The 25,397-nt window shown below is 48.8% G+C and overlaps 8 protein-coding genes across 8 annotated transcripts; 3 read left to right on the top strand and 5 right to left on the bottom strand.

Annotated features, from left to right (window-relative positions):
* Positions 1–783: 783 nt before the first annotated feature.
* Positions 784–4,378, bottom strand: sal3 (Importin subunit beta-3; the record flags this gene model as incomplete). The annotated part of the gene is made up of 6 exons (XM_031145814.1): positions 784–991; positions 1,041–3,112; positions 3,183–3,614; positions 3,664–3,839; positions 3,912–4,131; positions 4,154–4,378. 6 exons carry the CDS (start codon positions 4,376–4,378, stop codon positions 784–786), a joined length of 3,333 nt encoding a protein of 1,110 aa, XP_031009682.1.
* A 1,040-nt stretch (positions 4,379–5,418) lies between these two features.
* sds23 lies at positions 5,419–7,141 on the top strand (the record flags this gene model as incomplete). The annotated part of the gene is made up of 5 exons (XM_031145813.1): positions 5,419–5,724; positions 5,777–5,904; positions 5,954–6,295; positions 6,458–6,684; positions 6,732–7,141. 5 exons carry the CDS (start codon positions 5,419–5,421, stop codon positions 7,139–7,141), a joined length of 1,413 nt encoding a protein of 470 aa, XP_031009681.1.
* An 821-nt stretch (positions 7,142–7,962) lies between these two features.
* Positions 7,963–8,464, top strand: LHYA1_G000823 (uncharacterized protein; the record flags this gene model as incomplete). Its single annotated transcript, XM_031145812.1, has 2 exons — positions 7,963–8,403; positions 8,459–8,464. The coding sequence occupies 2 exons, from the start codon at positions 7,963–7,965 to the stop codon at positions 8,462–8,464; spliced, it is 447 nt and encodes a 148-aa protein (XP_031009676.1).
* Positions 8,465–9,616: 1,152 nt separating this feature from the next.
* DCW1_1 (Mannan endo-1,6-alpha-mannosidase) lies at positions 9,617–11,272 on the bottom strand (the record flags this gene model as incomplete). The annotated part of the gene is made up of 4 exons (XM_031145811.1): positions 9,617–9,951; positions 10,059–10,314; positions 10,416–11,119; positions 11,191–11,272. 4 exons carry the CDS (start codon positions 11,270–11,272, stop codon positions 9,617–9,619), a joined length of 1,377 nt encoding a protein of 458 aa, XP_031009675.1.
* A 2,050-nt stretch (positions 11,273–13,322) lies between these two features.
* Positions 13,323–15,130, bottom strand: SPBC409.08 (putative MFS-type transporter protein; the record flags this gene model as incomplete). Its single annotated transcript, XM_031145810.1, has 2 exons — positions 13,323–14,584; positions 14,638–15,130. 2 exons carry the CDS (start codon positions 15,128–15,130, stop codon positions 13,323–13,325), a joined length of 1,755 nt encoding a protein of 584 aa, XP_031009678.1.
* A 1,309-nt stretch (positions 15,131–16,439) lies between these two features.
* On the top strand, positions 16,440–17,531 carry LHYA1_G000820 (uncharacterized protein; the record flags this gene model as incomplete). Its single annotated transcript, XM_031145809.1, has 1 exon — positions 16,440–17,531. One exon carries the CDS (start codon positions 16,440–16,442, stop codon positions 17,529–17,531), a length of 1,092 nt encoding a protein of 363 aa, XP_031009677.1.
* Positions 17,532–20,621: 3,090 nt separating this feature from the next.
* Positions 20,622–22,416, bottom strand: dtxS4 (L-aspartate decarboxylase; the record flags this gene model as incomplete). Its single annotated transcript, XM_031145808.1, has 4 exons — positions 20,622–21,752; positions 21,814–21,858; positions 21,931–22,203; positions 22,321–22,416. The coding sequence occupies 4 exons, from the start codon at positions 22,414–22,416 to the stop codon at positions 20,622–20,624; spliced, it is 1,545 nt and encodes a 514-aa protein (XP_031009630.1).
* Positions 22,417–23,063: 647 nt separating this feature from the next.
* CYP7B1_0 (25-hydroxycholesterol 7-alpha-hydroxylase) lies at positions 23,064–24,696 on the bottom strand (the record flags this gene model as incomplete). The annotated part of the gene is made up of 3 exons (XM_031145807.1): positions 23,064–24,015; positions 24,089–24,457; positions 24,515–24,696. The coding sequence occupies 3 exons, from the start codon at positions 24,694–24,696 to the stop codon at positions 23,064–23,066; spliced, it is 1,503 nt and encodes a 500-aa protein (XP_031009631.1).
* Between the last annotated feature and the right edge of the window lie 701 nt (positions 24,697–25,397).

The following is a 25,397-nucleotide window of genomic DNA, read 5'->3' as shown; positions in this document are numbered from 1 at the left end:
GGAGCAGCTGCAGGCATGGACGGGTGGGTTTAGTTGCTCGGTACGGACGGTGTATTCCGTAACGCTATATACCTAGTCAAGGCCCACCCACTCTTATTCCAGAGGTACATACGGAGTAGGTATCGAATTGTAGAATCCCATCATTCGCCCCATAAAATCATACCATACCATATGACCGTAAGTCTAGATTTACAATATCAAAGAAAGGATGAAAAGGGCTGTAAACGCGGAAGGGAAAGGTCGAGGTGAGGTTATAGGTGGACATTGCATTGTTTTGGACCCTGAAAATCCTAGACCAACGATGACTGGTGGTTTTAAGGGTCCACGGCGCATGGTCTTTAGTGGCGTTCTGCGTTGATTATTCCCGAGATTGCAGAAAATTGGCTTCGTTGCATTTCATCTCATTCTCATCTCTTAGCCCTATTTATACTTTCCAGGTTGATAATATATCTCTCCTTCGTAACACCCATAAGCCGGTGAATTCAACAATAGTGCAATAGGCGTTAAGAAAAGACTATTAGTCTATGTCAAGTAGAGCTCCATTGCTATAGTCTGAAACTGCAGAACGCCCTCCGAGGACTCTGACGACCTCATTTGTCAATCTCTCGCTATGCTAAATCAGGCCCCATACCCCCCCAAGGCGTCCCCAAAACGACAAAAGAAAAATCAAAGGTGCTCAATGTGGTATCAATCATTCTGTCATCAACCGCATTCCATCCCAACCCAGCCCTGCCAACCCATCCTTGTTGTCCAATGATTCCGACCCAATGGTTTTTCTGTTTCTTATGCAAAGTAAGGACGCAGTGCTTGCTGTCTCTCGGGTGCGAGTTGTTGTATGAGTTGGGCGAGATCCAGGCCAGAGTTGCCGAGCAATAGCTTTGACGCATCAACTATCCTGCTTGCGATTTGATTTTGCAGTGTCTCCGCCTCTAGTGCCTGTACGATAAACTCGAACACTTTTGTGGGCTGCGACATTACTGCTGGATTTTGTCTGTAGAGGTGTTAGAAAAGTCGACACTGTTTTAATTCATGAAACTTACTGATCGATTAGTTGGGCGAGGAAAGCATATGCATATGGCGCAGCCTCTTCATCGTTGGTAATTGGCAAAGTCTCAATCCATTGAACAATGACTTCCTGGACATTTGGAATAGAGGAAGCATTAAATTGCAAGATCTTAGCGATGGCTGCACATGCGTTCTCGGTTGCAAATACATCATCGTCCCCTCGGGCACGTGGGATTCTGGTTACGGAGAAGAGCAAATCTATCGCGGGGACGAAGAATTGGGACCACTGAGGCCCTCCCTTGTGTGCGGCAACACCAATACCATACGCAGCTGCTTGTCGGTTTGCAGGAGCTGGGTCCTGGCAGCCTGCCACAAGGGGAGTGATTATAGACTCGTTGTACTTCCAGCTCTGTTCACCACAGAATTCCAAAACATCGTCCATGATGCAAAGGCCCCATTGGCGTTGTGTGGCATCTGGGCTCTTGAGGAATGCCTCGTAGGTGGCGTGGAGGCGTTCCCACGCAGGAAGGAAAGCAGTACCATGGTTCTTAAAAATGCAGTGATAAGCTTTGTTCATGTCGGAAAGAAGAGTCTGGTCATCTTCGATGGCAAATAAGGTGTCCTCAGACTCCTCCTCGCCTTCTTCGCGGCTGACCTCATCCTTCTCTTCCTGTCTTGCGGCAACGCGATCCTTGTAGTCCTCTAATGCAGAGTGTGCCGAATCGATGAAAGTCTCCATGTTCTGAGGGGTGAGGCAGCCCTTACCCATGACCTCAACGGACTCGTAGAAGCATTGGTACATCTCCGCGAGGGTATCGACGGCTGGCTCGGCACTTAAAACCTCCAATAATTTTTCAATTGTTCCATTCCAAAGAGCCTGCAGTTCGTTCGAAGGGCTGCCAAACGCTTTCTTGTAGGAGTTTAGGAGCTGCGGAACGCACTTTGCCGATACGACTCGAACTGGGTCGTGAAAGAAAAATGCCAAACCAGGAAGTGCGATCTTCTCCATAATTTCAGCGACAAAAGGTGCGAAAGCAGCCTCAAGAACCTGCGCATAGACGACTAGAAGCTCAATTGCCATATGCTTGTCATCAAGAGTACTTGTCTTAATGCCGATAACTTTTCCCTTCAGAGGCACAAGCTCCCATCCTTCATCTGCCTGAACCTGGTCAACCTGATCCTCGTCTTCCAAAAGTTGAATATCAGCTTTTGCGCTAGCAAGCTCTATAAGCGGAGGCATCACGCTAGGTAAATATGGCAAGAAGTCTTGACCGAGGACTCTACACATCCGGCCCCAGCAGTGCATGAGATACTGCGCTTGAGGGTCGTCTGCATCTGTGATACCTGACTGAATGCTACCCAAGACCTGGACTAAGTTCAACGCATCATTGCCTAGTCTGTCTTTTCCAACAGCCAAGGCAATAAGTGTAGCGCACTCCATAGCCTTTGCTCTAAGAAGTCGAAGTTCTTTCGTGCTCTCCTGTTGCAAGACTTGGAAGAGAATAGGCATGAGAGTATCATAGTACTTGGAAAACGCAGCTTCGGCGGAATCGGCGATAGTAGCAATAGTTGAGAGCGCTTGCTCTTGGACATATCGTTTCGGGCTCTGGAGAAGATGGAAGAGATGGGTTAGAAGGTCGTCAAGATATGGCTCAAGAACGTCTTTCTCGGCCTCTTCACAGAAATTGACGAGTGCCGCAGCTGCGTGAGCCTGAACCCGCGGTTCAGGGGAGTCGAGAACCGGGATTATGGCGGGGACCACAATTTGGTGGTATTTCGGTTGCATAACGCCTGCGAAATCTGTGCTCATTTGACCAAGCGCGTTACAGCCAGCCCATCGAACACGGGAATGTGGGTCTCGAAGTGCCGGAACCACCAAATCCAAGACCTGGTTAAGTTCGCCTTCCATCAAGTCTCTGCAGCCCTCGGAAATGGCGGAAATAGCCATGAGTGCTGCGTGTCGGTCTCTCCAGGCGTCGGAATTCATCATTCTAGGAAGCCAGTTGAAAGTAGGTGCTAGAATAGCCTGACCTCCAAGCTTGTTTGCCAATCTGTCCATGCACTGCTCGCCTGCAACATGGTTAAGATCGCTTTCATCAGGATCCATCTGTGCATGGTCAGTACAAGTTTTTAAACGGTAGATAAGATAGCAGGAAATCCTTCGAGCAGTAACGTACATCATCAGAGGAGTTCCACTCAGCAGCATCATCGTCATCAACACCAATATCAGTCATGAGACTCAAGCATTGAGTAATCATATCGTTTGTATATGAGGAATCCTTCTTGCACATAGCTGGCGCATAGTCTGCAAATGTCGCCATGAGTTCCAAGGCATTTTGACGAGCTTGGTCTGTAAGCTCCTTGTCTTGAATGACAGAGATGCTAAATTCGACCAAGTTGTGAAAGAGAGGCTTGAACATTTTTGGTGCAACTTCAGCAAGGTCAATCAGGGAGACTAATCCCCTTGTGAGCTCTTCTGAATCTTGTGATTGCTTGATTGGAGGTAAGATGTTCAGAACTTCGGGTATGAGGGCGTAATATTTTGTTTGGGATTTCTTAGGGATGCTGCGAAAGAATGAAGCAAATGCTTCCATTGCTGAGAGGCGAACCTATCAACCATTAGCACCGTAGCCTTGCTTCTTGCAGACGAGCACCTACGCCAACGTCTTCATCCTTGAAACCCTTGGTAAAAGCTGACAAAACTGTATCCTCGTGTTGCTTTTCGATAATCCCAGGGGTGGTTGAGAATATTCTATAGGCAATTTCTCGTTGTCCAACCTCCTTCGACGTGCTAAGAGTGAACAAAACACCGAGGATCTCCGGCCATTGTTGCTCTATATATTGTCAGTTTCGGGATCTTGACGAGAAAATGGATGTAAGGTTGGGATCGACTCTGGAGCACACACTTCCATCAGAGTATTCTCTTGCTATCTCAGCAACCGCATCACCAATCTTATTCCTCACGCTGTTCGTCGCTTCGGCTCCAAGCGCTTCAATGAGTTTTTGTCTAATGACATAGGCCTGTTCCTGAGGTAATGACAGGAAGAGCTCCAGGCTCTCGCCATTTGGTAATTTGCGCGCCTTGGAGGCAATTCGACGGAAGATCACCGCAGCATACGCTCGTGTCTATTGCAATAGGACGTCAGACCATAGTCTTCTTGGTGGGTTCCAAAATAGGGGAAGCGCCTACCGTAGGATCGTTGGAGCCTTGAATCTGCTCTACCAAGCCCATCAACAGCACATCGGGCTTTTGCACGGTCCAGCTGTCTTGGAGATGTGCCTCCGCCTGTGTTCGCACGCTATTGTCGGAAGACTGCAGCGCATCCAGCAGCTGTGCGAGCGCTGCATGCACATCTGGTGGCAGGACCGACATCGTTCCGGTGGTTTAAGTGGTGTTTGCTTGGGAAAAGTGTTCTGCTTGGAAGTTGTCTGGGATGGAGGGGTAGTTGTTGTAGCGCGAAGCGCCCCTTGCGGAAATGTTTTGCCCTTTGTTCAGAGTGAGGCCGCGGTGTAGGTGGACGGAACGGAGACGAAGAGAGAAAGACGAGTGTTGTTTTTACGCAGGGTAAGGAAGGGAAGGCGATTGCTTGTATGGTTTGAAAGAGTTGTTTCCACACGCGTGTGTCCGGAGCGTGCGATGTTGTTTTGCCAGCACTTGTTCTAATAATTTTTATTCTCGCTAAATGGATAAAATCCCGTGGTTGTGGTCAAGTGGGTCTCCGTAAATATACTCGAGTTCAAGTTGAAGTCGATCTATACAAGGTCGAGGTCAAGTACCACTACTCTTACTCTACCTACCTAGGTAATCACCTACCTACTCACACCATTTTTAACTTGATATTGTGTATTATTTAGGGTGGCATTAGTACCTGACCTCTTGAAAAATAGTATAAACAATGCGTATTAAGTGGGGAAACGCAAACACCGACTTTGTTTACTCTGTACTGTACATAGGCATAGCTAGCTAGGTATACCGGTAGATGGTACCCCTTCCTTGCCGCACATCATTCCGAGTCATTGCGGAGGACACAAGAGAAGAAAGCTCCTCTATAATCTATTAGCCATCATAAGGTAATTCATATTTACCTACAACATTTCCCGAATAAAATCATATCCGACCTACTTTACGGCCAATAACCCATTATGACATATATATATTGATCACGTGTCATGTAACCCCGCAACAAGCAAGAGCAAACGCGATTCGGATTCTTGTCTTGTGTTGAAGTATTCTATTGCCTCCCACCCCATTCCATTCCATCCCTTCCCATCCCATCCCGTCCGCAGACAACTTCTCATCGCCACTGTTTATGCCGCATAGCTTTATGAGAACTACTCAACCTGCTCAACCCTCCGAGACATTCGAACAAACATATGAGCAATCATCCGCCTAGTCCCCCGCCATACCAGAACATGGCAGATCATCCGGCTTTGCCAATCGACGCGCCCGCGCGAAATAGCACCGGCAGTCCTAAGATCGGAGGCACCATCAGCCACAGATCCAGTTTCGCAGAGAACTTACGGCACTCTCCAAGGTCTCAACGACATCCTTCATTCACACAAGCGGCGGTACAGGAACTACTCAACCATCCAGTTAATAAGACCGCAGATCCGAAATTCGTTGGAAGGGACTGGAGGACTATACACGTTGGGGAATTGGTGAACAGCAGTGATGTTAAGTGGGCCGAAATCGATACCAGTATACAGGATGCTACCACGGTAGGTGTTCCGCAGAGAAACTTTAGGACATTGGGTATGCTAACCTTTGCAGATGTTGATTGAAGCCGGACCGCCGAATGTAATCCTTTTGCGGGAGAAGCCAGATGACACAACTGCTGTTGGAACGTTTGATTACAGTGATCTCAATGCCTATCTTCTTGCCGTGGTTGGGCTGGGAAGGTGAGTGAACGTCCCTCAAAATCTTCATATGTACTAAAAGTTTATAAAGCCCCGAGGAAATCCAAATGGAAAGCTACGACTCGATCGCGAAGAGAGCCAGTGAAGGCAAATTTATCCCCGTTCGAGAGACTTCTACACTAGGAAAGCCAGAATCTCTCATAACCTTATCCGCTTCCGATGATCTTGCAAAGGCTATGGAACACTTTGGGAGTGGCGTTCATCGAATACTCGTCTGTAAAGATGGCACAACCGAGGTCGTGGGTGTTCTGAGTCAGTTGAGACTGGTCAGATTCATGTCGGAAAATGCTACTAGCTTTGCGGCCATCGATGCGCTCAATCCAATGCTTTTGAAGGATTTGGGTATCGGGACACCTTCCACGATCGGAATCAAGTAAGTGAATACCCACCATTTGACATCTTGTGACATACTCTAAATTATTCCAAAATTGGGTGACTGAGGAGGTTTACTATTCCCTGACTTCTCGGATCTACCTCCGATTCTAACACCCTATTATTACCATTATGATCACAGAAAGAAACTGACAGTCTCCAGTGGTGACGAGCCTTTGAAAGATGCTCTTCGATTGATGCACAGTCAAGGCCTCACGAGTATCCCCGTCGTCGACAACGGCTTCAATGTAGTTGGAAATATCTCCAGCGCAGACGTTAAGCTTCTTACCAACTCAACCAATCTTCCTCTGTTGAAGAGATCTTGCATTCATTTTGTATCGGTGATACTCTCTGAGCGAGGGATGATCGACGGAAAGGATTCGTTTCCAGGTAAGCAGCTGGAAGCAAATTGTAGAACATGTGCTTACAAAAGATAGTTTTCCATGTTAGCCCCTATTCCACACTCGGCCACACGATTGCCAAAATGCTAGCAACAAGATCCCACCGAATGTGGGTCGTTGAATCATCCTCCCCTTCCCCATCTCCCGGTGCAACGCCTTCCATGGGCTTTGCCAGTCTACATTCACCGAACTCATCTACCCCAACCTCTCCATCGCTTTCAGGATCTTTCCCTGTTTCCGCAGCCGCTTTGCCAGGGGCTAGGATCTCCGGCCGACTAACTGGCGTTGTTTCTCTAACAGACATCCTGAATCTCTTTGGACGCCAATCCGGATTGAACCCATTGAGTCCCAGTGATCAGCGAGACCGAAGACGACGAAGTTCTAGTAGTTCCGTTCGACCAAGTATTGATTCTGTTAGGAGTTCCAGCATGGATATTCGCCGCTGAGGTAGATTTGAGCGTTGTGCAATTAACATGTATTGATAAGCCAGATGCTTCATACCTGGCCAGCCCGAAACTCCTACAATTATGAGGGGCTATGAAATGCCCGAGAGGCTATAACTGTGATTACTTCGGGTTGGAAGAGAAAAGGGGCCACCCATTATGAGTATAACTATCATATACGGACTTGAAAGAGTAAGGGAGGGCATTTTTGCTACAAATTTTATGAGCTTATGACATGATGTATTAGCTAGAACTTGATTGAACCCATAACACGATGTTCCTGATGATGCTTTGCGCGCCTTTTTACTATTTTCAGAACCGTGCTCACTGCCCACCACAGCTGACTGGCAACTAGAGGCTTGCATGGGTATATAAGTCCCTAGGTAGTTGGCTCTTTCCACAGCCTCTTACAATGCAGCCACACCTTATAATGCAGCCACACCTTAATCCACAAGACGCCGACGCCCTCTTAATCAAGCCTATATTCACCCAACATCAATATGTAACCTCGCGAGCCAACTAATCCAAAGGTCCCATGTACCTCATCCAAGGCAAACAAATAATTAAACCACTTCCATTGCAACTCTCAGTCCTAAAAGAAGAGTGCTGTAGATAGCAATCACCAATCTATTTGAGTACAGGCTCTTTTGGCTTTCTACTAACCACCCATCTTTGATCTCAAACTTCTACAACCTCTTTCTAGATCTTCTCTTAGGATCCTCCGCTTCGCATTGAGGTAAATCTAGATCTACCTAGCGCTACTGTACTGTACCTGCAGCAACCATCTCGACCGAGACTAAAAAGGCACATGCCCTTCATCAGTCATGGCCGCCATGGGCCTCGATAACGCTGCACCCTTCTCCGAAACCGACAGCTCCACAGCCAACACGCCTCCCTCGAGCGTCGCCTACGACCCTCTCGATGCCCGCGACGACTTCGCACCGTCCAACTCCTCCGTCCCCTGGCCCAACCGCACCTTCATAATCCGCAGCCTCTCATCTAGCCACGTCCTCACACTACTCGACGGCAAGGTCCTGCTTGCGCCTCCTGGCAGCGGCCATGCGTCCATCCACTGGACGTGCGTCGAAACCAAAGGATGGCTGGGCTTCCACAACTACAGCTCTGGCAAGTTCCTGGGCTACGGGATCGGTGGGGACCTCAGATGCGCTGCGGGTCGACAGGGCGATTGGGAGAATTTCTGCGTCAGGTTGAGGCCGGACGGCGGCTATGTTTTGTTGGTGACGCACTGGGATAGGCTCTGGCATGTAGGAATGAAGATGGTGCGTGGAGTGGAGGTTCTGGCTAAGGTTGGGAGGGGAGGTCTGATGGTGTGGTGTGGGAGTTTGTTAAGGTTTGATAGATAGGTATTCCTGGACGAAGCTTTCTTTCTTTCTTTCTTTCTGCTCTGAATGAAATTACATAGCTTCTTTCATACGTGCTACTTACCAGCGTATCTTGTGTTGATATCGCGTGACTTACGCTATATCTTATGTTTTCCCATTAATTCAATTCCGGTTGTTAAAATGGCTGGTCTTGATATAAGCGCTTAACTAGTCATGCGTATCTTACCAGTAGTCCATCCCCTGGCTTTGCCAACTACAGTATCTCACATACATACATACATACATGGCTAAGTATGTAATCTCACCTACCATGGGCAAGCCTCTGTCACCTTCCTCTCCCTTCCAGCAATGCTCTCGTAATCATACCATAATTACCACACCATGGCATGGCATGGCAGCGTAAAGTCAGAGCGCCGGTCTTAACCTATCCCGTACATGTACAATCCTCGACAGAAGACCGATACCTACCCACCTACCTACCTAGTAGCTACCCCTACTATACAACGCAGGCACAGGCGCAAGTAAACCACGCCGCGGATTGTTGCAAGGGCATAATCTTACATGGTGCGGTAGAGGTAGAGGTAGAGGTAGAGGTAGAGGTAGAGACAGAGGTAGGGACAAAGTGAAGAGCGAGCAGACAGAGAGTGTTCCAATTCTCTACATAGACTGCCTGCACCTCAGGCCCACACGTCTCTTGCATTACCTACCTATACGCATTGAAAATGCATAGACTATATTGACAGCAACGGTATGAATGAAGTGCTTCCGGGATATGTGTGTGTGTGATACTGGGTAGAGAGATATAACGAGAGACAAAGCTGAGGTGCGTAATCTTACAAACAAAAGAAAGAAAGAAAGAAAGAAACACACATACTGCAGAATTAGAATATGTAATTTATTTATTTATTTGTTGTCAAGTTTCTTTCTTTCCGTCTAGATTTTTGTCATCTAGAGTTTCCCTAGGTATGCTATGCTGTTGATGAACCCCTATGTAGGTAAATGTCCCAATGAAACGCCCGCTAAACTCAAGTTGTCAATATACACCCAAACCGCAACATAGAAAAGCCAGAAGTCGAAGAATCCCCTCTCATACACACCCTGCGAACTATACAGCCCCCCTCCACTCAGTCATCAATCACCCCGTGACCATAAACCCAATCCCCGCCACAACCCCACAAAGCACAACAGCCGTCAAGATGCCCGCCCCCGCCTTGTCCGCGCCCGTCGCCGGCGTGATCACCAGATCCGAGCCATCCGCACTGCTGCTCTCCGTCCCGGCCGCCGCGTTCCCTGCACTGGTGCCGCCCGTGGTGTTCGTGACGAGCCCGGGCGCGCTGTCGATGAGCAGGTTCTGGATGACGGACACGGCGGACATTTGCTGGCCCACGCCGTACGTTGAGTCCCAGGTGCTGTTGGCGGTCCAGTGTTGCCCGCACGTTACGCCGTCGGTGCCGCCGTCGCATTGGGCGGCTGGGGGTGGGGGTTAGCTGGGTTTGTTTTAGGAAGAAGGGGTGGGTATTTGAGGGGAGGGAAGGGAAGGGAAGGCAGGCTGATGTGAGTGAGAATCGGAGACTTACCAGCTGCTACAGCACTGGTTTTCAGCAACGACATGATAGTTGAATGTGTACTAGGTACTAATTGTGCGGTAGCGGCCATCCAGCGCGAGAGATGGGCTTTGAAGGACAGCTGGTCGTTGTCGCAGGTTCCGTGCGGGTTGGCTGTTGATACGTTGTCTTCGCAGGCGGATTCGGTCATGACGTCGTCTTTGAAGAAGATGGCGGTTCCGTTTAAGAGACCGCTCACGCGGTTTGCCCAGACTGCAGAGCCGTTTGTCTGGGAACGTCAGAATGTGTATGATCCAAATTATGAGGGATGCATAGCCGAAGCATGGGGTGTTGAATGGGAATTAAGGGTTCTGGGAGGGGAGAACATACATGGTTATACATAATAGCAGCACCGAAAAGATAAATCCCCTGATTATACGAATACCGCACCTGATCGACTGTCGAGCAATTCGTCGTATCACTCGACCCATCCAGAACCCGGAAATCATCAGTGATAAGTCCTACGCTCATCTCCCACTCAAACACCTTCTCTGCCCAATCCGCATATGTCGAATTTCCCGTATACCGCGCTAGCCGCGCGCCGATATTGAATAGGCCCCCATTCGCAATACTGTTCTTGTAGTCATAGCCGTTATTGAACGTGAAGATCTGCCACCTCAAGCCCCCGCCACATGTTGTCGTGTCCCAGCGCGCAACCATGGTGTTGAAGACTGCCTGCGCCAGCGCCACCCACCCCGGCTGCGGGCTCGGGGGGTCCATAAACTTCTCCTCTGCGGCTGTCATGGCGGCCATGCCCCAAAAGGCCTGGTCGTCATTTCCTTCGGTCTTGGTCTGGTTCTGCGGCATGTAATTGTCATCGTCGCCGATTTGCGAGAGCAGGCCTTGTTGCACCACCGTGTTGTAGGTGGTGTCGCCTGTCAGGTACCAGTAGTCAACCATAATGCCAAACATGGCGCCAGCTTCCCACCAGTAGTAGGGGGCGGGGAGGTTTCCAGGGTTGTCGCCTGTGTTGTTGCCGGTGTAGTATTTCATCATGCCGTAGGCGGCGGTGCTGGCTGCTTTTTTGATGGATGCTGTTGTATCAGATTAGCAACCATACATACGTACTTGCAACCATCTCGAAGCCATGTAGATGGAAACTTACCGTCCGAAGTGATATCTATATCAATGGCCTCTGCGACCTGCCATATCGCCGCCCCATATCCCAATATTGAACCAACCCTCATCTTTCTTCCCTATGTGCAAACAAACGATCGGTGGTGTAATGTGTTAAGAAGAAGAAGAAGAAACGAGTGGAAGGGTGGTTTTGACAAAAGAAACAGCCAAGAAACAACCCAGCAGCACATCCAACGATAAGGTAAGGTAACGAGTGATTATGATAATGAAAGAAGCTTTTTCCAAGAGAAAGAAAGACATGACAGCCATTCCATCTCACATAAGGCGTGCAGTACAGTACCGTACCGTAATACACTAACTAGTGCAACGATTCCGTAACGGATACGGCAACACATGCCCATCCTAAATGCGTTCCAGTCGATGGCATTAGGAAAGAATAATGGGTCTTGACTGTTGAGTGGGAATAATTAATGGGCGGGCGCATTGTCGGGCTGACCCATATGAAAAAACGGGCCAGCAAAACCCTCCAAAAAGAGGACCAAATTTCAGAGATGAGGGAGACGCGTAGGGTACCTGCTTAGCGTTACGGTGAGGTTTACGAGGAAAGGTGGAGCTTACGTGTTTCTGAAATTCTGAGCCTCTTGGTTCGTCATCGTGTCGTGTACTGGTATCCACCTTGGGATTTTGATTCCAAACTGATCACAGTAATCACAGACAGGAGCGTAGCTATCTTGACCTCGTATACCGTGCAGTATTCATCCTCAAGGTATACCTTACCTTACCTTACCTTACCTTATGAGCGGTAGATATATACCGGTATAAAACATCAAAATATATAAATAACCCTTCCCTTCTCTTGGCAGATGCATCCTATCCTTCCTCGGCGTACGGTACAAATGCTTGATTCCTTCCAAGAGATTGAGTGGAGACCCAAACCCACTTTGATCCTAGTGTGGATCACTAGATCCGTAGTGGCGCCGTGCAGCGCGGGCCGGGTAAGCGAGTACACTTGCCTGCACTTGCAGATAGGGGGCTGTGTTTTTGTTTTGTTTTGTTTTTTGATATTTCGTACAATCGTGACATCGCTTTGTGCTTTGCTCCATACTGTACGAAGTAGAAGTAGATTAAATTACCGAAATATGGGTGTGTGGACACTGCCTGCGTACAGTAATCCTTACCTAAGCTTTTATTTAACAAAGTAGGTATTATTAGAGGGATTGTTGGTATCACAGGTGTTGTTATCGTGATCACTTCTCTACTACGTAGTATATATAGACTTGATTCTGGTTGATGTTGCTTAGCATTCATGTTGTTGACGTGAAAAGAGGTTATGTTTCTTTGCTGACTAAGCTACGCTAGATCACATGACTAGAAAGGTCGGGATACAGCCCCATTATCCCAACAGGGATCAACGAAAGGGAATTACAAGTACTCCCTCCGTACAGAGAGGTAAAGATATCTAATTTCAGAACGACGGCAATAGGGAGACTGGGCTAGCAGCTGCGATATAGAGTACTTACGACTCTTATCCCATCACAAACCTATCTATACCTTTCACCTGCGGCTTAGTAAGTGAGAATGCAAGGAAAAGGAGTAGAGTGTCATGACTTGCTAAGGTACGGAGTTATGGTATGGATCAAGCATTCGCTTAGGGACTTAGTCTTGGTCCGTGCCTCCAAGGTCATTCTTCCTTGTACCTCCATACGGTACGGAGTAGATTGTCTATTTATAGTTATCTTACTATATCTCAGTTCATAAAACCCTTCTCTATTAATCGACACAATGTTCCAGTTATATGTATCTATAGGAGGCGTAGAAGTAATTATTTACACTACATTACTACAATGATGCTTTTCTACCGGACAGTGGTTTAGAGTACTCCGGGTATGTGTAGACACGGTATGGTATGAGTATAAATTTCTATCTGATGGCTTTATTGGGTATTAAGGTCTAATTATCTACGCATCTAATATGGTATACAGTCTTAACAACTTCAATCCTAAAATCCCATACGCCAAACTCCCGACCCCGTCTATCCAACCGCCAGCTCTCTTGCTATATCGTACAATCTAAATATAGACTGACTGACTGAAATGTAAGGAACATCTCCTCCGTCGCCAAATGGGTGAGTATGTCGACGTTTGTCGATTTCTCTCTCGCTCAGGGCACACTGACGTAACTTCTCGCCCTCTCAAGTTCCGACTCGCTAGCCCTCCCCTCCCCACTACTCCCGCCCGTCTCGATATCTTTGGTAGGTTCGCTGAAGGCAAATTTCGAGCGTTGTCTGATGCGCGCTCCGTAGAAGTAAAAGATGTACGGGATACCACAACACGCCAGACTGATAAAGCCCAGCAACGAACTTGCCCATTGGTAGCCCAGTCTCTTGTACATCTGCGCCGTAAAAAGCACGACAGCAGCACCCCAGAAACTCCGCAGGAATGTCTTGGCCGCGAGCGCTGAAGCTGCCAGGTGCTGGTACGAGTCGACGAGGTAGTTGTTGGCGCTGTTGTAGAGGAAGATGAATCCGAAGCCGACGGGGAAGCCGCCGATTGCAGGGCCGGCCCAGTTGAGATCTGGGTACGAGGACCAGGCGAAGATAAAGAGGCCAATGGGGATGCACCAGCAGCTGATCATCATGGGAATCAACCTAACCTCGGCAGGCGGGGATCCGTTGTGTTTCTTAACTAGCGACATGTAATGTTTGTTGACCATCGGAGCACAGGCTGCCGATGCGAGAACTCCCAGAGCGAGAGGAATGAACATCAAGCCCGTGATTCCGGCGGAATAGCCTTTACCGCCTTGATAGACAATGGGGAATGCAACGAAGAACATATAAAGCAGTCCGTATAGAACACTCATGTACACCGAAACCAAGAACACGATAGGTTCCCCAAACAGAAGCTGGAACGGTCTAATTAAGAAAATGCGCAGGCGCTCGCTGAAAGGCCGCATATCGAGATCCTGCTCTGTAACGTGGTCGCTCTCGCCGGTTGTTTCGCGGAGCTTCTTTGCACGCTTCGCCAGGATGGTCGGGGCGTAGGTCTCGGGAACTGTGAATGTGATGAGGATATACACGACGCCGGCGAAGATAAGCTGGATCCAGTACAACCAGCGCCAGCCGGCAGCATCAGACAAAAACCCACCGATCAAGGGACCGATTGCAGGGCCGATAAAAGGCGCAGCTGAGAAGGCGGCCATGGGAACGCCGCGTTCTTCGGTCTTCCAGAGATCGGCGAGTGTGCCGCCGACGAGGGTCATGGGGGCGCTGAAGGCAATGCCGTCGATGGCACGGCAGACGAGGAGGGTTTGGATGTTGGGGGCTACGGCGCAGGGTATGATGAAGATTACCGCAAGGAGGAGGGTGGTGGCGTATATTATGCGGCGACCGAGGACTTCAGAAAGGGGGGCGAAGACCATGGGGCCTAATGGGTACTTGTTAGCCATGTTCTCTTATATATTCTCATTGAAGACATACCAAGACCAAATCCGACAACGAAGATGGATATGCTGATGAGGGCGATTTCTTCCACCACGTCGAATTCCTTTTCTACTCCAGCCATATCGGCTGTAACGACTGAGGACGAGAAGGCTACTACGAAGCAGGTTGTGGCGACAACCATTGTGCAGTACCATTTAAACGCTTTTGACCAGTTCTTGGGGTTCTCGGGATCGTTGGGTGTGAAGGTGACAAGCTTGTAGTGGTGCTGTCCATCTGGTTCGAGCTTCCCATCAATCTCTCCTGTAGGTCTCTCGGATGTGTATTCGTCCAAATTTGCACCATTACTCAGGGTCCGATAGGGGAGGTTGACATCGAGGTTTGGATCCCGGGTCTCTTTATGTGAGAGGTGGGTGTCTGTATGATGAATCCTTCTAGAGCCATTGGTGTGTGTTCTAGTGACTGCAGGACTGCTGATGGGTGCGAAGTCTCTGCCTCGACTTTCTGGTGGTTGTTGAGGTAAGTCGGACATATTGATTGATGATCTCAAATGTCTAAATCTGATTGATAGTTAATCTGGGAGGCAAATAGCCAAGTAAGTAAATAGACAGACAGATGAAGGTATGTGATACAGCAGAATACATATTAGACGGGGCGAAGGTATGTATATATATGAAAAAGAAGAGAGACCCCGGTACTCATTCCCGACCCATGCACAGATCCTTCCTTTCCAAACGGGAGCCAAAAGCGTCAAACGAATGAGGACCGGAGCGATCAGCCCATACAGAAGGTATTTTGAGGTCTTGGCACGTGGCGGAGATTTCTCGCTGTTGGGCAGATATAGTAGAAAACTCGAAAATTAAGATAAGAGGCACGCAAAAGCGCGTCTAGACTCGCGCCTCTGACAGCACCCCACGGTCACACGGTTAGACGGCTTGAGGCTCAAGGAGGATAGGCCAATGAAAGAAGATATACATGGATATGGAGATAATTCGGTATGACGTGACATGACATGCACGCTCTTTACGACTCGTCATGAGTCGCCAATGAGTGAATGAGGAGAGTAGAGTAGAGTAGAGTAGAGACTACAGAAGAATTGTGTGGAAGAGAATATGGATATGAAGGCATGTGAGAGACAGAAAGATGCCTATCTAGGTACCTACGGAGTAGGAAAGGGTGAAGAACAACTCGACTGCTTCAATCGGGATGCAATGCAGGGTTGCAGTGCAGGTTGCAGGACAGGGTGCCGATTGCCGATTGCCGATTGCAGACAAAAGAATCCGGTACCGCAGTGGTTCATGCACCAAGACGCTTCCGAGGTAGTAGCAACCTTGGAACTTTCTGAGTCTGGGTGAAGAGCGATGCCGCCGGTTCGGAGAGCCTCTTCGGCAACGATCGGGTCAAAGGTAGATGGTACCGGATGACGGCATTGTGCTGCAGCTAGGATACTATGGGTTACTGCACATTATCGATGCATCTTGATTCAAAGTAGAAGAGAGGAAGCTCTCGCTCCAGAGAAGAAAAATCAAAGGATAGAAGAAGGCGAGAATCTTCCGAAAGTCATGTGTGGCACGTGATACTAATACATGTCGCCAGGGAATCAGCAGCCTTGTCAGACTCGCAATCCTCAGCTGATAATCAGACGTTCGTATCCTTGTACAGTACTCATGCATACCTGTGCATGTCAGGTCTACATGCGCTTCTCCATGAACACCAATGACTCTTATCACGAGCATGGACGCATGCGCATGCGCATAGCTGAATAACGAACGGTAGGAAACAAACATCGCATCTCATCTTCCCCTCCCCTCCCCTCCCCTCCCCAACTGCTTCATCCCAAAATGACTGCAGCAACAATCACCGCAACCTGCGCCTGCAAGGCCTTTACCTACGACACCACCTTCCCTCCTTCCTCATTACCATACCCCCACGCTCTCTGCCTCTGCAACAGCTGTCGCCGTCTCACTGGCTCCTGCGGCACCTCCTACATCACCATCCCCGCAACCCACTCCATCGACCCCGCAAACTACAACCTCACATCCTACAACACATCCGACCGTCTTACGTACTATTTCTGCTCAACATGCGGTGCGCATGTGCTCGTTTATCGCGTTGAGAGTAAGACTTGGCTCCTTACGACAGGTACATGGGATCGTACGGAGGGTGTTGTGGAGTGGACTGGCTGTAAATGGGTGCAAGGTACGTTGGATGGTGGGGTGAGTGTTTGGCTCAGGGCAATTGGAGGGGTGGATGGAACGAAGAGGGCTTTGAAGAAGTGGATATTGGTTGATGAAGATGAAAGCGGGCATGGGGAACTTGTCCCTGATGGCACATTGGAAACTCTCCCACCGAACAAAAAGAGGAATTCGGATAAGTTGAAGGCACAGTGTCATTGCGGTGGTGTCAAGTTCTACATCACTCGTCCAAATGAAGGTTCCAAGGCCGTTCGCGCTCCGTTTCCGGATTTGATGGCTGCGCGTCATAGCCATTCGCCTGCAAATCCGGAGAATAAGACGTGGTGGCTACGGAGTAATGATACGAAATACCTTGCTGGGACTTGCACTTGCACGTCTTGTCGTCTTGCCTCTGGATTTGAGATTCAGCCTTGGGCGTTTGTGCCAGACTGCAATATCTTCCAAGAGGACGGCAAGCCTTTCGATTTCCACATGGGGACTTTGAAAAGGTATGACAGCTCCAAGAACATCTTTCGGGAATTCTGCGCAGTTTGTGGAGCTACGGTCTTCTGGCATAGTACAGAGAGGCCGGGGTTGATGGATATCAGTGTTGGCTTGCTTGATCCTGAAGAGGGAGCTAGGGTGGAGAGTTGGTTGGAGTGGTGGACTGGCAGAGTGAGTTTTGAAGAATTGGCCGTAAGCAGGAGTCTTGTTGCCAGCTTGGAGGATGGATTGAAGAATTGGAAGCAGAAATGTTGAAGGTTTCCTATGTAGCTGTAGCTGTGGTTGTCCGGATAGATGCTTCGAGTGTTGCTCTCAGGATACAAAGTACCCCTCCAAAGTCTCAGCAACCAGCAATCTCCTTCGGTAGGACCACATAATCGGGGACGATAAAGGGATCCTGAGGGTCTCCAACTCGTCACACTTGCCGCGAGCCTGTGCCTCGGTGTCAACATCCTGTCTCGTTCCATGTGCAAAGCATTCTTCCCAGATGTATGTCTATCGGGCGTCTTGAGGAATGTTCCCATTGTATGTTGTCACATGCAATCCGAATTTGCCAGTCGGCCAGACGGAATCTCCATGTAGTCTTGCCAGGCTCTCTGTGAATTTGTTGATTTCCAGTGCAGTACTGAGTATAAGGTATATAACAGCAAAGAGCCCATCCTACCTAGGTACTTTCAAGGTAAGCCTTAAGCTCGACGCTGATATGTGCATATGAATGCTCGGGAAAGATGCACAGTACCTGCCTGCTCTGATGTCTTCAACTTGCAAGGAATCGAGTGCATTTACCAAAGCAAATAGCCTGCAGTCCGCATCCAACGTTCAAATTCCCTAGAACGGAAGGCTTTGAAGAACGTTTTGAAGAGTTAGTTGGAAGCATAATGCAATCAATTTCCCCTTTTACCCCAAGCCTTTTCGAAGATTGATTTTGTATTTGCTAAGAGATGAGATTGCGGTTGTAAAACAGGGACTGCCTTTTGTATATGTAAAAAAGGGTGTGTCAGTTTGACGAGATAATATACTGTACGTGTACTGTATGTTAAACAGATCAAAGTCCCTTATACGAGGCATTGCATTGCTTCAAAGCATCATCTACGGAGGAACAATAATGAGGTTTGGAACACCCCGGGACTAAAAATACATGCGTACTTTATAGCGCAGACTTAAAACTACGCGCAAAATGGGATATGTAGCCCCACTATTACTCCATCCATCAAGCTTTGCCATGCATGACCCTGGAAAGCTTGTCATCTCCAGCCAAGCCAAGCATCCATCATGCGGACATCGGAATCGGATCCAATACAGAACTTTCCATTTTTTCATCTAAAAAGAAGTATCAACACAGCTTCAAGGCGAGAACGCATGAATGATTTACCGGAAGCCTGCCTTTCCATGGTTTCCGTCTCCGTCGCAAAAGACCCATATCCCGCTCCCAACAGCTCTCACCCTGTCTCAGCCTCGTCTCAGACCCATCATCCCGAATGTGCAGGCAAATAAGCATTTGACGCCCCAGGCCCAGCAATAGACTCTACTCCTGTACCGTACCAATGAGCATCGCCCCAGGTTACCATTGCCATTATTTGCGGTCGTGCTGCATGAGCTTAACTGGCTGGCTATGGAACACGCCCAGTCGCACTACCCCGTGATCATCCGCCACAGCGTTTGTACTGTACGGTGCAGTGCAGCACAGTACCCCAGCGCAGTGCTGTCACCACCCAAGAAGCAGCGTTCCACTCTGCTACACCCACAGCTCCATCTCCATCCCCCTCTTTGAGATGACAGTCTTGTTCCCTGATCTAGATCTAGACTGACCACTTTTTAGCCTTTCCGTCCTCGTTCCGTGCGGCGAAAACATGTACAAGAGGCAGGGGAGGGCGTGGTTGTGCATCAGCCTCCCTTAGCTTGGCAGATACAAATACACCAGCTGTCCCATATATTCCTCCCCTTCCATATTCTCATCTCTTCATTCATCATTCGACTTATACCAGTAGACGTTACTTTCGTTTCTCTTCTCCATATTTCCATTTCCATTCTTAGTTCTCTTGCTTCTCAGTTTGTCGCCGGACGACCATTTACATATACAATACCCTCTTTACGAACGTTGTCAGGAAAATCCATACCCGCAATCATGCAATTCACACTCGTCGCTCTTCTGTCCCTTGTGGCTGTTACCTTTGCAAGCCCAATTGCTCTTCCTGATCGGTTGGATGGTACGTTCTTCATTCCCCCGATTCTCTGTCCTTGTACCCTATATGCACCTGCATCTCGGTCTGTTGTAAGGTCTAGACTGTGGATTGCAATGGATATGGGTCTTCCCCATATCCACAAGACTCCACGATGTTTTCTTGTCCACTTGACAAACAGACCCACCTTAGACCCCAAAACAATACACCTAAAATAACAAAGCTGATTCATCCACAGACATCACTGCCCGCTCCCCACAAGTCGAAACCGAAGCAGCTGCCATGTCCGACGCCAACGGCGACGTGATTTCTTTTGATTCTACTGCTGTTTACCAAGGTACTTTCCTTCCTTTCCATCATTCTCCCCTTCCTCTTCCTATTCAACTCTCATACCATCTGTCCCTTGGAAGAAACACCTCCTAACATAACAATAGCCGCCACCGCCAATGGTCAATAAATGCTTCCCACACACACATCAAGCGAGAACATAGAATGGAATAGCATGGGAAGCGAAGGAAATATGTAATTACAGAATTGATGACCGGGACATGGAGTTTACAGATTGCGCAGTAGTTTGGGACGGGGAGCTTGGAACGAGGCCATAAAATGAATGCATCGTCCTATATATTGAGAAAGATGATTAAGAAATGGGAATGGATATAAATACATCTATCTTCCCATTTAATTCTAATTCTCCATTCCCTTGCCTGTGAGTGAAAAAGGAGTGCAGAGATGGCGGGGGAACGAGAAGAGAGGGAGGGAGATCTGATTAATCAGCGTCAGGGGTGGGTTTCACTACCTGTCTCGCCTGCTTTTCTGATGCACGTCGCATACATGCTGTGACCTCATCTCATCTCATTTCACTTCACTTCACTTCAACGGTAAAAAGTATACTTTCATTCGTTCATTTCCTTTGCTTCAATTGCGATTTCTGATGGCGAGTTGCAGTTGCTTGTGTATTTTCTAGTCTCTGACTTGGAAGTGCTGGGGCATGGAAATCGATTGATGAGTTTGAATGAATGGTGCGTATATAGAAACACTGCGGGAAGCCTTGTTGCAATTTTCTAGTACTTCTTGGTGGATTGAAAGACTTGAAGAGGAGAGGAAAGGAGAGGAAAGGAGACTCGGTCTATTTCATTCATCTGTCTGTCTATTCTATGCAAGATCAAACATCCCTCCCCACCTCCTCAATCGCCCTAATCAGCCCATCAACCGTCCCCTCCAGCGTCTGCTGATTAACCACCACTCTAAACAGAGCCCCCCGCTCCCCAGGCGCATAATCAACCATGAACCCCCTCGGGATGAGCGCCTGTACAATCGTGCTCGTGATCCTCGTATTCTCCTGCTCCTCGTGCGCCAGAACCCCGTCTCGAGCATAGTAGAAGCAGACTTGCAGACACGGCGGCGGGTTCTCCGATACCAGGACGAAGTTCGGCTTCGAGGTTACTTGGTGCGCGAAATAAGCTGCGATGGAGAAGGCGTGGTCGATGAGTGCAGAGAAGCCTGAGTGTCCGTAATATATCCATGCGAGCGCGAGTTTTAGGGAGTCGCCTCGCCGCCCACACTGCAGCGTCAGATCCGCCAGATCCCACACCTCTTCGCTCTTGCCCTCACCCTCGCTCTCGTGGAAAAGATAGCCTGCAGGTAACGTATTCGCCGCGTGGAAAATCCGCATGTCAGGACCCAGCAAGAACGAACATGTAAGCGGGACGCCCATCATCTTATGCGGATTGACCGCCACGGAATCCGCCCTCTCGACACCGAGCAACTTGGCGCGCTGCCGCGCTGAGAAGACCACTGGCCCGCCCCAGGAGCCATCGACGTGCATCCAGAGCCCGTGTTTCTTGCACACTTCGCTAATAGCCACAAACGGATCAAACGAGCCTAGCACCGTGGTCCCCGCCGTCGCATTGACATAGAAGGGCGTCTGGCCCTCCTCTTTCGCCTGCATCACCAGCTCCTCCAACTTACTCGGCACCATACGTCCGCGGGCGTCCACCGGGACTGCGCAGACGTTATCGCTGCCGAGCCCGCACATCTGCGCTGCTTTCTCCAGCGAGTAGTGACCGTGCGCTGACGTGAAGAGCACGAATCTGTGGGAGCCGTTTCCGCTGCGTTTGGTGCTGGGGTAGAGCGTGTTGCGCGCGAGGATTATCGAGGTGGTGTTGGAGGCGCTGCCGCCTTGGGTGCTGATGCCGCCGGCGTGGGGGCCGGTGAAGCCGTAGAGGGTGGCGAGGGCGCGGGTGGTGGTTTTCTCGATTACGGTTAGGGCGGGGGATACTTGGTAGACGTGGAGCTTGAGGGTGCGTGGTGTTAGTTGGGGGGAAGGGGAAGGAGAGGAGAGGAGGGGGACGAACGTTGGTGTTTAGGACTGAGAGGAGGAGTTCGGATATCACTCCAACCTGTAAGTGATGCACTCAGTAAGTTGTTCTCTCTCTCTCCCTCTCTTGCTCTCAAATCCAGAATTCCCTTACAGCATTCGTCGACGCATACAGCTTATCCAAAAAGCCCTGATCCCACGTATTAACACTATACTTCAGCACCTGCTGCACCGTCTCCAAGAGCCCCTCCTTCCCCTTCCCATCGCCCGGTAGATCGAGGTCCATGAGCCTGACGAGTTGTTCCGGCTTGTGCTGTTCCACCAAAGCAGTTCGGGGACCACCACTGTGACCGCTGGGTTTAGATGCCGCATCTTCATCAGCGGATCTGATGAATGGGATGATGAGTGATTGCACGGCTTTGAGTAGCTATGTTTATTTTTGTCAGTAACGTAATCGTAATCGAGATATCTACTGAAATGTATATATATATATGTCTAAACATTTTCCAAAATCTTGATTCGGAAATACTAGATAGGGACTCACATCATCAACCTCATCAGCGCGGTTTAACGGTTTCGTTACATTCTCCTCCGGCTCCGAGCCATTCCGAAGTGGCAACTCGGTTGCTTTTGATGCCATATTATATTCTAACAATAACGTAACACCAAAGAGATATATAAACCGAATGAGAATTATTCTACTAGAAAAAAAAAGAGCCAAATCAAAAGGTTGTATCTCACTCTAGAAATCCAAAATAAACAATGCGATGTAGTCCATCCATGACGTGCTTAGGAGCCCATTCACGTGATGCGGGTAAAAGTTTTGCATGCATTCCTGAAAATTTTTCTCTTATACAGTAGTACTTTAAAAGAATCTCCATCTTACCTTGGGTACTTTTACTCGTTTTTTCCCCCAAGCTATATATATAGGAGATGTGGTGGAGCCCTGCATTTTAACAACGCACGCTAGCTGAAACGCCACGTTACTAGATATCAATATGGTAAGGCACCTTGGGCACGCCGACTAGAAATAGGGTCGTTCTATACCTCCGTACGGGGCCATAAGGTAGCCTCGCCTCCTCGTCCTTTGGTATTAGCGACCTTGGTAGGTATAATGGATGCTTGTGTTTGTCCTTATCCTCCTCATCTTACTCTTACTGTCAGACACGCGAGAGGGCGGTTCACGAAGCTGCTAGTGAAGAATGGCCATCCCATTATTGAGTTATATATCCACATCTGTCGCCGCAAAGTCTTCATATAGATATGAATAAGAGGATAGTTACTAAGCTATATACTACCTAGCTTCTGCTTCTGCCACGTCTTGCCGCTTGCCTCAGACCGGGGCACGAATTCAACCTCGATATCAACATCAGGCTGCTCCATAGCCTCGGCCTGCGAAGACTTGGCCGTTGACGGTCGCGCCCAAGAGGCGTCTTTCGCTGGCCGCACATGGAAACGCAATAGTATCATAGTGGCCAGCATCAAGATTTCAGCAGTGGCGAAGTGGCGACCGGGACACAACGTTGTGCCTCCTCCAAAGCCGCGGAACGCCACAGGGTTTAGGCGCTGTTCTTCACTGCTTTCTTGCTTGACGAAACGCTTGTGCTGGAATTGGTGCACGTCCTCGCCCCAGATGGCCGGGTTACTGTGCTGGGCGCGCGCGGATATCATGACCAGGCCGCCTTTCTTGAGTAGGTATCTGTTGTCCAGCATGTGGTTTTCCGAGACGACGCGGACTGAGTTGGCCATGCCGTGGTAGCGGAATACCTCTTGGTAGGTGGAGAGCAGGGTGGGACATGAGGTGAGAAGGAAGTTGAGATCGATGGTCGAGGTCCCGTCTTGGTTCTGGACCGCTTGGCTTACTTCTTTCCGGCACTCCTCCCGGACGACCGCATCGCTGAAGATGTGGTATACCAGCCAGAAGGCAGTGGGGACAGTATTAGCAACGTTGTTAAAAACAGTGCCGACAAGGAATTTTGGGATGTCATCTCCAGGGATTTTATGATCAATGCAGTGCGCTATGAGTTGTTGGATGTAAGCAGATCCTTGCTTGTAGCTGCCATCGGCGTAGTACTTTGCAAAGCTCTTGATGAGTTGTTCGCGGCCCTGTACAGCTGCTCCGAAGAAGATATTTTGGGGTAGAATGTCCAACATGATGAACATGAGCGCTGGGTGATATTTGCTAACGGAAATATCAGCGCATAGCGTCTTGTAGAATCGAGATATAGTTGAGGACTCACTTCCAAGCCTCGATATTTTGATTATCTCGCATAGGATTAAACGGTCCATATATGGCATCCGTAGTAGCATACATGATCTGTTTGCCAATCCACTCAAAAAGGTTGACTGTTGTTGGGGCAGCGAACTGTCTCAAGGCTTCCTCGAAGACTTCAGACGTCTTCGCGTTCAAGACGTTCAGTGATGGACCGCTCATGGTAGGCAGAGTAGTCTTAACCATGCCGTGGACAAAACCATGTTCCGTGATCATGTCGTGTTTCAAAATAGCAAGGGCTTCTTTGCTTGCGCCCATGGCTGCCTGTGCTGCCTTGGCTTGGATGGGTGGGAACAACAACGTCCGCCATTGACGCTGAACCACGGGAATGAGATCCAATGAATTGATAACGTACAGGCGGGCACCGGGGATCCTGAGAGTGTATATAGGCAAGTCTCGATGTCGCTCTCTGAGTTGTGGTGTTATCAAAATCTTGTATGGAAAGGCCCAGGGGGGGAATGCTTACCTCATGTGTGGGTAGAAATCCATGCTCCATCGTACCATGCCTAGTATGGGACTGATAAAGGGAATGGAGCTGGAAACCACTGGAGGCTCCTTGCCGTCTTGGGTGAGATATAAGAGCGCCCAAAGGAAGACATAGGTGACAGCGATGCCTCCTAAGGCTGTCACGACCAGTGGATTTGGCATCTTGGAGTCCGCACAACGAAATTGGTAGAAGAGGTGAGTGAGTTAGCGAAACTCAAGGATATAATATGCAATGATACTCTTGGAATTCATGTAAGAATTTACAAACAGAATGATTTTTTAATAGATTTTTGCTTATAGAGTCGCTGAGGGAGCATTCTGATTAGTTCATATAGCTAGACTAGAGTTAAATGAGAACTTCATACCCTGTCACTCCCCGCAACCGACATATGCTAGAGCATCGCATTTGGTTACCTAGACGGGATGGGTTTCCTGCCTAAATGATCAGCACTTGCAATCCCTGAACCATAAGTTTACAATAGCTGTAAATGGAAGTTTCTCAGATTCTTTACATAATATTAGAAACTAATATAAAAATAAAATATAGGATATAGTTTCAGGCTATTGAGAAAGCCTTTAGCGAGACTGTGTCAAAGAATCGCTGGAGGTGAGATAAATTCGGCATTTTATTTTACGCCGAGTGAAGAAATGATCGGCCTTGAGGACAACTAAATCTGTAGATCAACCTAAATGATTTGCGCTGAGAATGCATTCGTGAATGATTACTGTAATACATTAGAAGCATTGCAGCGTTGCAAAACCCCTCCCCTATTCCCCTCCCCTATTCAGTCTTGGCGCCAAGTCATCTCACCGCCCGGCATCAAAATGTTTTCTGCCACCCGCATGGAAAAAAGTTCCAACCA

Source organism: Lachnellula hyalina, assembly GCF_007821495.1.
Source record: "Lachnellula hyalina strain CBS 185.66 chromosome Unknown contig00003, whole genome shotgun sequence".
NCBI classification, from domain to species: domain Eukaryota; kingdom Fungi; phylum Ascomycota; class Leotiomycetes; order Helotiales; family Lachnaceae; genus Lachnellula; species Lachnellula hyalina.
The sequence above is the reverse complement of the archived record's forward strand: the minus strand, read 5'-3'. Positions and strand labels throughout refer to the sequence as shown.